At 44.0% G+C, this 9,953-nt stretch overlaps 1 protein-coding gene across 5 annotated transcripts in view; it reads left to right on the top strand.

Annotated features, from left to right (window-relative positions):
- Positions 1 to 217: 217 nt before the first annotated feature.
- The window catches only part of KDM2B (lysine demethylase 2B), a 44,102-nt gene continuing 34,366 nt past the window's right edge, over positions 218 to 9,953 (top strand). For 3 of the 5 annotated variants that reach the window (XM_070763327.1, XM_070763325.1, XM_070763326.1), the window contains exons 1-5: positions 218 to 297; positions 894 to 987; positions 1,279 to 1,433; positions 4,045 to 4,159; positions 9,785 to 9,911. In XM_070763327.1, the coding sequence (XP_070619428.1) occupies positions 904 to 987; positions 1,279 to 1,433; positions 4,045 to 4,159; positions 9,785 to 9,911 (481 nt within the window). In that variant the 5' untranslated portion in view covers positions 218 to 297; positions 894 to 903. Of the gene's footprint in view, positions 298 to 893; positions 988 to 1,278; positions 1,434 to 4,042; positions 4,160 to 7,684; positions 7,742 to 9,784; positions 9,912 to 9,953 lie in introns of those variants that run through there. The other 2 variants (XM_070763328.1, XM_070763329.1) reach the window with 2 other exon arrangements.

The following is a 9,953-nucleotide window of genomic DNA, read 5'->3' as shown; positions in this document are numbered from 1 at the left end:
TCCCCGAACCCGAGACTTTTGGACCGCCAAGTGAAGTCTGGCGAAGGGCAAGACCCCCCCCCCTCCGCCCCCCCAGCCTGTCTCTCGCTGGGAGGATGCAGGGCGTCCACCTGGACGGTGTCAAAGGGGAGGGGGAAACGGCAGCTGATTGGCGGGAGAAGGGAACCGGGCCAGCGGGGACGGCTCGGGAGTGCAGTCCGGGCACACGGGGTCTCGTAGGGAAAGTACACGCAGGCACAAACGCACAAAACCATCCACTCCAGTTGAGATAACCAGCCACCGGAACCAGGAGAAGAGGTTAGTGTGTTAAGCCTTGCACGTCCCCCGCAGGGCGATGAATCGTCGGTAGTGCTGGCTAGGAATGAGAGCATCCAGCCACAAAAAGGAACGGTGGAGAACTGGGATATTAAAGCCTTCCCCCGTGGTTGGAGTTTTCAAAGGTTCATTCCATCCGGAAAGCTTGCAAGGGAAGGAGTTTTGCAAAACCTCGACCCATTAGCAACGGGAGATTCAAACAGAACTGTTTGTAAACTTTGCCCATAGAAGGATTGGAAGGAAAAAACGGCATCTTATTTTGCGTTTCCAAAGTCTAGCGGAGCAGCGGAGGAAGAAACAGGGAACAGCCCACGTAGATTGCCAATTTAATTTCGGGCGGGCGGGCGGCCTCTCTTGTTGGTGTGCTCTTTTCAGAAGGAGGGGGAGGGGTGCCTTGCCTGGTTCATGGGGTTTTTTCCCCCCCCCTTCTCCCTCCCTTCCCCCTGCAGCAGAAATCCCTTGGCGGTTTCTAAAAATCCCACCCTGATAGCAAATGGGGGGGGGGGATCTTAACCGTGCCCGTTGGCTGATGGATGTGCGCCTCCTCTGTGGTTTTAAAACGAGGGTCTCTCTTGCAGGTACTGTTTGATGAGCGTGAAAGGATGCTTCACCGATTTTCACATTGATTTCGGAGGCACCTCGGTGTGGTATCACGTTTTCCGGGGAGGAAAGGTAAGCGAAATCTCTCCTGACGGGCATCCTTTCTCTCTCTCTCTCTCTCTCTATATATATATATATATATATATATGTAATAAAAAATCCTTGTGAAGAACAGAGGCTCAATTTTTTTCCTTCCCAAAATAGGTTTCAGCAAAGGGGAAATCACCAAGCTCGGTCCTGTGTGCTGAATTTAAAATGGAATATCCGACACGCTCGTTTGCTTTTTAAAAAAAAACGTTTATGCATGTAAATGTGAGATGTTATGCCTTCCGTTTTTTTCCCCTCTTTCTCTCTGGGTCTTAGATCTTTTGGCTGATTCCTCCAACATTGCAAAACCTAGAACTCTACGAGGAATGGGTCGTCTCTGGGAAGCAAAGTGATATTTTTCTGGGGGACCGCGTGGAGCTGTGCCAAAGAATCGAAGTGAAACAAGGGCACACTTTCTTCATCCCTTCAGGTAACAATTCCCTTTCAGAACAGGATCTGGTTTTTCAAGATCAACCAGAATGTTATTGGTGGGCGTCCATCATTAGATCCAGAAGACAGATGGACTGGATGATGGACCTTAACACTTTCACCGGTAGAATTCAATTCAATTCAATTTATTAGATTTGTATGCCGCCCCTCTCTGAAGACTCGGGGCGGCTCACAACAACAATAAAAACAATATTAAAACAAATCTAATATTAAAAAACTAAAAACCCTATCATAATTAAAAACCAAACAGCACATACATACCAAACATAAAATATGATAAGCCTGGGGGAACGATGTCTCAAATCCCCCATGCCTGGCGGTATAGGTGGGTCTTAAGTAGTTTACGGAAGACAAGGAGGGTGGGAGCAGTTCTAATCTCCGGGGGGAGTTGATTCCAGAGAGCCGGGGCCGCCACAGAGAAGGCTCTTCCCCTGGGGTCCGCCAGACGACATTGTTTAGTCAACGGGACCTGGAGAAGGCCAACTCTGTGGGACCTTATCGGCCGCTGGGATTCGTGCGGTAGCAGGCGGTTCCAGAGGTACTCTGGTCCAATGCCATGTAGGGCTTTAAAGGTCATGACCAACACTTTGAATTGTGACCGGAAACTGATCGGTAGCCAATGCAGGCCACAGAGTGTTGTAGATACATGGGCGAATCTGGAAGCCCCACGATGGCTCTCGCGGCCGTGTTCTGCACGATCTGGAGTTTCCGAACACTTTCAAAGGTAGCTGATTGCCTAAAAGCTGCACCCCATTTCATGGGTTCTGGACTTCTTCTTACAATGTCCTTTTTCTGCTGACTATGGTGGTAAGTCGAGAGGTGTTCAACTTCATCAACCTTGTGGACTTGTGGACTTCAACTCCCAGAATTCCACAGCAGGGTTGGCAGGGGAATTCTGAGAGTTGAAGTCCACAAGTCTTAAAGTTGACGAAGTTGGACACTTCTGGCCTAAACCAACTGAACCAACCCAGATAGAAGAGATGATGACATTCAACCAGAACCAGAAGAAAAACAGAAAACTGGAATAGCTGTTAAAATAATTCAACAGATTCAATTCTGAAAGAACCTCCTAGGCTGGTCTGCCATTCAGAGGATTAAAAACAGAGGGGGGGGGGGACTGCTTACCACATCAGCATCACATGAGATAAAAAGTCCACAAATTTTACAGTTGCCAAAGTTGGACATCTCTCATCCTTGCATTTTCTATCTCTTTTGGTTGTTTTATAGCTTATATTTATTTTTCATGTTTTATTCATTTTAATTATGTAACATTCAATTTCCATCAAACAGTGTGTCATCTGGTTGCAGTTATTGTTAAATGGTCACAGTCCATATATTCATTGTAGTCTTCACCACAATAATACTGATAATATAATAACAATAATAATTTAACATTATCTTCTTTAATAACTCTCCGCATTAACATTTCCTCTTTTTATGCCGCCTCCTTTCTATGTTTCTGTTGTCAAGCCATTGATAAAATACATCCCATATGTTTTAAAAAACGTCAGTTTCTTCTTTATCCTTAATAGTGAGTGTTAATCTATCCATTTCTGCGCATTCTAATATTTTCTTAATCACATTCTCATGGGATGGAATCTCATCGTTTTCCCATTGCTGTGCAAATACAATTCTAGTTGCGGTTAGTGTTGTGGGAGTTTAGCTCTGGCCCAGCTCCTGCCCCAAGGGTGTGGGGGAGACATCCACATGCTGCAGGCCTGTTTTGCCCCCGGTGGAATCTGATGATGAAGGCTCCTCTGACCAAGAAGACATGAGTGACAGGGAGGAGGAGAGTGTGGCAGCTCAGAAGGAGATCAATTCTCTAGCTCCTCCTTGGATTCGGAACCAGAGTTAATGATACAGCCACGCATGCGGAGAGCGATGCATAGGCAGCAACAACTGAGAGATTATTATCAAAGAAATGAGGGCCACCTGTGGTTGGGTGGGGCTAATTAGGGAGGCTGCTATAAATAGCAGCCTGTGGGTTTGGCCATTGTGGAGGATTATCTGATCGTTGTGTTTCCTGACTGCTTTACTGACTTTGACCTTTTGTGTGCTGATTTTTCCCTGCTTTGAAACTAAACCAGAGCAAAGTGTGTTTCACTTTGTGAAAGAAGGACTGTGAATTGCCTCACAGCTGCAAGCTAAGTATCTCAGAACTGATAAGGGACGTGTACAAATTACCAGCTTGTTTGGAGACGAGGGCTCTTGGCTATACCAAAAGAGGGCTTGGTTTAAGTGAATTTTCATTATAAAGAACATTGTTTTGAATTTTCAAACGTGTGTGTGTGTCTGAAATTTGTACCTGTGAATTTTTGGGAGGATTCTACCAGAGAGCCCGACAGAACAGGTTAGTATATATAAAACCAGACATATAGTCCTTTTGTCCTTGAATGCCTAACAAAAATATCTCTGGTTTCAAATCTATATGTAGCTTTTTTAATAGCCTGTTTTCGATGCTCCAATCCAAGGTTCCTGCTGCCTCAGTGGCTGAAGCGGCTTCACAGCTTTGTAGACCGGATGAGAACAGGACGACCTCTCTAAACTTTTGTGATGTGTGAACCCTTTCCTCTCTTCTCTATCTTTCTAGGGGTGGATACATGCGGTTTACACCCCAGTAGATTCCTTGGTGTTTGGTGGAAATATCCTGCATAGCTTTAATGTTCCTATGCAGCTTCGCATTTATGAAATTGAGGACAGAACAAGGGTAAGGAAACTTTTTTTTTTGTCTTAAGGTATCGAATCATAGCTTGTTCTGCAGAAGAAACCAGGTTCAAAGGAAATTTGCTTGGTGTGCAAAATTTTTTGGGTTTAGGCGTTCAGATATTTGGAGCGTAATGCTGCAATTCCAGAAGAGGTTCAATAAAGAGTAAGCTGATGGAGGACTGGGCTCCGCTGGCTAACTGGTCACCAGTTTGGATAAACTTAATGGTTGGGTTCACCCACGGAGTTTAGCAACGCCTTGTTGCGTGATCGCAACTGACCGCATTCTCGATCCTTCTGAACTGTATGTTCTAGTACAGGGATAGGCAAAGTTGACTCTTCTATGGCATGGACTTCAACTCCCAGAATTCCTGGGCTAGCATGATTGGCTCAGGAATTCTGGGAATTGAAGTCCAGATGTCATAGAAGAACCAACTTTGCCTACCCCTGTCCTAGTAGAATCAACCAGAATGGCTTAATGTATATCCTGCTAAGCCTTAAATTATGATTTACAAACCACAGTGACTAAGAGCATATCACGTTGTTCAGGGTGGAGAGGTTTGCTCCTTTAATGGGTTCTGCAATCTCGGCTTATTCCACCTGACTAGCCAACCAGGTTTAACACAAACTGTGGCTTACCATAGCACATGGGAATCTAATTCTCTTTTAAGTTAATAAAGGCGACCTTTCAAAGCCTGGCTTCTGCACTTGTGGAGGGAAATCGGAATTCTAACAAATTTCCAGATTTTGAGGGAAATATTGGTCTTTCTAGGGCTTTCGTCAACACTTTTCTTGGGTCCCCAGGAAAGTGGTTATTTTGGGCATCATGTTGAAGAGCTAAAAAATGCTTTTACATTATTTGCTTTTACATTGATTCCTATGGGAAAATGGCTTCTTCTTACAAGCCTTTCTACTTAAGAACCTGGTCACAGAGTGAATTAAGTTTGTAAGTGGAAGTACCACTGTATTTGATTTTGGGATGTAGTCTCGCACATCTGGAATTCCGGAAGTCAGCTGCTCATATTTCCCAATGCCAGTCGTAAATTTATTAGTTTAATGCAACTAATTAAAGTAATTAGTAAATGTAACGGAGTCTGTTTGCTTTCAGCCTCTTCCTGTGTGCCCGTGACAAGAACCTGGTTAAGTTAACCAGGTTTACTCAAGTCATTAATTTTTTTTAAAATTTTCACGGCACACTTGAGCTCTTCGATGATGGTTTGATCTAGGTTTCTGTAATGGCTATTTGCTCCAAAGGGCTGTGAGTCACCGAGTGGCAAGGAAGTGGTTTTTTTTCATCTGTGGGTCATTTAAGCAATGACCATTTGCCATTCAGGAGCATCCTTGGTACAGGAGCCCAAAAAAGTCAAGGAAAAACAGCCCCAACCGGTTGGTGCTAGGAGAACAGGAAATGTAGCCCCACCCCTTATTTCTGATTGGTTCCCTGCTGGGTTTAGAATGTTGGGTTTTGTCATGGAAACGGCCTGATTGGCTCTCTAACAGCTGGCAAACCCCCAAACCCCACTCTCATCAGCTGTTTCTAGGGAGGTCTGAGAATTCCTCCCCATTCCCAAATACATCAACTCTATCCCTGTTCCTGCTGTGGGGGGCACATCTGTGTCTTGATTTTCCAGATGTTGCTGGGCCTTTCCGACCCATCGTCAAGACTGATGCCAATGCTATTGTGCCCTAGTTCACCGCTGTTTGGGGCCAAACCTCTTTTAGAAGAAGACCGGGATAAACGCCTTGATTTCTTGATGGCATGAATCCATCCCAACTTAACAGGAAAGGGCTTCTAGTTCCCGACATGGTGTAGTAAGGTTCTATTGTAACACAGAGAGCGGTTAAGAAGATAACCGTTGGGAATATCTACAGCCCATGTTGGTTTTCAAAAGGCAAGTTGAGGACCAATGAAAAAAAGTCTTGAGATAATGAGATCTCGAAAGGGAAAGGGGGGACATGATCGAAACATTTAAATACGTGAAAGGGTTAAAATAAGGTTCAGGAGGGGAAGTGTTAGGAAAATGGACACAAGGACAAGGGGGCACAATCTGAGTTCAGTTGGGGGAAAGATCAGAAGCAGTGTGAGAAAATAGGATTTGACTGAAAGAGGAGTAGATGCTTGGGACAAACTTCCAGCAGACGTTGGTCAATCCACAGTCACTGAATTTAAATAAGCCTGGGATAAACATAGACCCATGCTAAGATAAAATAGAGGAAATAATATAAGGGCAGACTAGATGGACCAGGAGGCCTTTTCCTGCCGTCAATCTTCTATGTTTCTATGAAAGCAGGTGAGAAAACTTAATGAACTCCATCTGTAGAGTCTGGAGGACAGAAGGAAAAGGGGGGACATGATCGAAACATTTAAATATGTTAAAGGGTTAAATAAGGTCCAGGAGGGAAGTGTTTTTAATAGGAAAGTGAACACAAGAACAAGGGGACACAATCTGAGGTGAGTTGGGGGAAAGATCAGAAGCAACATGAGAAAATATTATATTTACTGAAAGAGTAGTAGATGCTTGGAACAAACTTCCAGGAGACGTGGTTGGTAAATCCACATTCACTGAATTTAAACATGCCTGGGATAAACATAGATCCATCCCAAGATAAAATACAGAAAATAGTATAAGGGCAGACTAGATGGACCAGGAGGTCTTTTCTGCCGCCAGCCTTTTATGTTTCTAACATGAGAAAATATTATTTCACTGAAAGAGAAGTAGATGCTTGGAACAAAGTTCCATGCCTGGGATAAACATATATCAATCCTAAGATAAAATACAGGAAATAGTATAAGGGCAGACTAGATGGACCAGGAGGTCTTTTTCTGCCGTCTTCTATGTTTCTAAAACGAGGTCCTGTTTTTAAAAAATGTCTAAGGCTCCTCTTTACAGATAGCCTTCAATCATGATTCTAAAAGTGCAATTTAAAAAGTGGCTTTTCCCCTCCTTTCTTCTCCTTCTCAGTCAGTAGTTCCTCCCCAGCCTAATCGGTGAATGGTCTGTGTTTGAATTCAAACTGCCAAGGAAATTGTCCCTCTTCCACCTCTCTCCTCCTTCCAAGACGACTTTGAACCAAAAGCCTTCTCCAAATACCATAATTCAAAAAGGTTTCTAGCTCCCTGTAACATTTGGCTTGGAAGGGAAAAGCCCTTTTATTTTGGGGGGGGGGGTGTATGTGTAAATATGTGTGATTTTGCAGGTGTGCCAAAGGAAATGTAGAGACAGGTAGCCATGGGACGGAGTCCAGAGAGGCGGAGTTATTAGGAACTCAAATTGATGCTTAAGAGTTTGACACCCCCCTTCCGCAGCAGCAGGGGGGAGCACTGCATGTTTTCCACTAAATTCAGCATTTATTTATCCTTTTTTTCTTTCTCTCTCTCTTTTTTTTTTAAAAAAGCATTGGTTTCCCCCCCATTCGCGACCCCTTCCCTTAAAAAAAAAAAAGAGGCAGAATTAAATTGGGTGAATTGCAAAAGAAAACAATTGTCAGGAAAGCATTGAGCAAACGATGTCTTTAATATATTCCCCAGGCGTGTGACTGAAAACCTTTTGAAGGCCGAGGGGTGGAAAGAGGCAGCTTCCTATTTGTAAGTCAAAAAACTCTTTGCAAATTTTGTTACCCCCCCTGCAGTGCTCCCCTTTGTTGTGAAGTTAAAAAACGGGAGGGAGGAAGTGCATGGTTTGAGTTCCTTTTATGAACGTCGCTCCTTTGACATTGGCGAGGACCCTCTTTTCCCCAAATTATGGGAAGTCCCTTCTGAATAGGCAAGGAAGGGCAGAATTCCTGAGGCTTGTAGCTCCCGGTTAGGGAGGCGTCTCCGATTCCCAAAATTCGAACGGCGAGCCCACGTATTTAGGAATGGACAATCGGAGAAGGTAGAACGCTCCTCCGGACAATGTTGCCGAGCTAAACACCTGTCTTCCTAGCAAAGCATCCAAGACTGTGAGATCTCCAGAGAAGCAAATAATGGACCACCAGGTGATCTAGATTTCCTGCTGCAGAATTTGAACCGTCGCCAAAATAATAAATTATGCCAACCCAGAGAGAATGGACTGGACTGGACTGCACTAGAGTAGAGTAGAAGTAGAGTAGAAGTAGAGTAGAGTAGAGTAGGAATAGAATTAGCCAAGTGTGATTGGACACACAAGGAATTTGTCTTTGGTGCATAGGCTCTCAGTGTACATAAAAGAAAATATAAGTTAATATAGAATAGAATAGAAGAATAGAGTAGAAGAGTAGAGTAGAGTAGAGTGGAAGAGGAGAGGAGAGAAGGAGAAGAGAAGAGTAGACTGGAATGGAATGGAATATAGAATAGAATAGTATTTTTTATTGGCCAAGTGTGATTGGACACACAAGGGATTTGTCTTTGGTGCAGATGCTCTCAGTGTACATAAAATAAAATGCACATTTGTCAAGAGTGGTTCCAGAGATGGGAAAGAAACACACTTTTGCCAGGGTTTAGGGTTCTGCCAAGGGCTAAGGTCCTACCACTCCAGTCCTTTAGCCATGAAGAAGCAGATATTGCCCAGATCCAAAGTTAAGGGCTATCCTCTTAAGATAATTGACAGCGCAAGCAGAGGTGTCTGCTGAGGTGCATGATTTCGTGTTTCTGTCAAAAAAACACATACCTTGACCTTTTTGTACCTGAGTAGGGATGCTCCTGATGGCAACATTTAGCCCTCAGATGGCATCTTAGCCACTCAGCTGTGATTAGGGAGTTCTTTTAAATTGTCGAAGAACAAGAACAGGTGCAACAAATCACACAACTGAAAGTACCATTGGTTGGTTGGCTGAGTTGCTTGAGCCCTCACTAAGGTTTGGGAACCAGGTTTAATGACTTGGGCTGTCTATGGGTCCAGCTGGTGTGGGGGAACGTCTTCCACAAATGATGGTCCAAGAGAACCATGGCTAACAGGGATTGTGAAGTCCACTGATGTCTCCGTAAAATAAATGGAAGGTCGATCTGGTAAATTACCTCTCGCGGGGAGGTGTAAATTGTTGGTCATTTGCTCGTCAAAGAAAAGACTTCTCTCTTTTTGGAAGATACAGTGGTACCTCTACCTGAGAACGCCTCTACTTATGAACTTTTCTAGATATGAACCGGATGTTCAAGATTTTTTTGCCTCTTCTCAAAAACCATTTTCCATTTAAAAAACCGAGCCTCCAAAACTGTATTATTATTATTATTATTATTATTATTATTATTATTATTATTATTAATTTATTTATTAGATTTGTATGCTGCCCCTCTCCGCAGACTCGGGGCGGCTCACAGCCGTGATAAAAACAATGTACAACCGGAAAAGGCGGGGAGAAGCCTCCGTGGGGCCTCTCTAGGAATCTCCTGGGAGGAAACAGGGCCGGAAAAAGGAGGGAGGAGCCTCCGTGGGGCCTCTCTAGGAATCTCCTGGGAGGAAACAGAGCCTCTACCCTCCCTGTGGTTTCCCCACTCGCATGCATTCTTTGCTTTTACATTGATTCCTATGGGAAAATTTTTCTACTTAAGAACCTGGTCACGGAACAGATTAAGTTCATAAGTAGAGGTACCACTGTAGCTTCAAAAAAATTCTCCCTCCACCTGAGCAAATTGTGGCATAATCCTATGCGGGGTTTTTTCCCCCCTCTGCAGGTACAAGCCAAGTTCCGCTACCCATTTTACTATGAAATGTGCTGGTATGTTTTGGAGAGATACGTGTTCTGTCTAACCCAGCGCTCTCACTTCACCAGGGACTATCTACATGAATCAATGTTAATTGGTAAGTCATTTGCTTAGAAACATAGAAGATTGACGGCAGAAA

This window comes from Erythrolamprus reginae, chromosome 10, assembly GCF_031021105.1.
Source record: "Erythrolamprus reginae isolate rEryReg1 chromosome 10, rEryReg1.hap1, whole genome shotgun sequence".
Classification (NCBI taxonomy): domain Eukaryota; kingdom Metazoa; phylum Chordata; class Lepidosauria; order Squamata; family Dipsadidae; genus Erythrolamprus; species Erythrolamprus reginae.
Note: the sequence above shows the minus strand (reverse complement) of the source record. Positions and strands in the feature narration are given on the sequence as shown.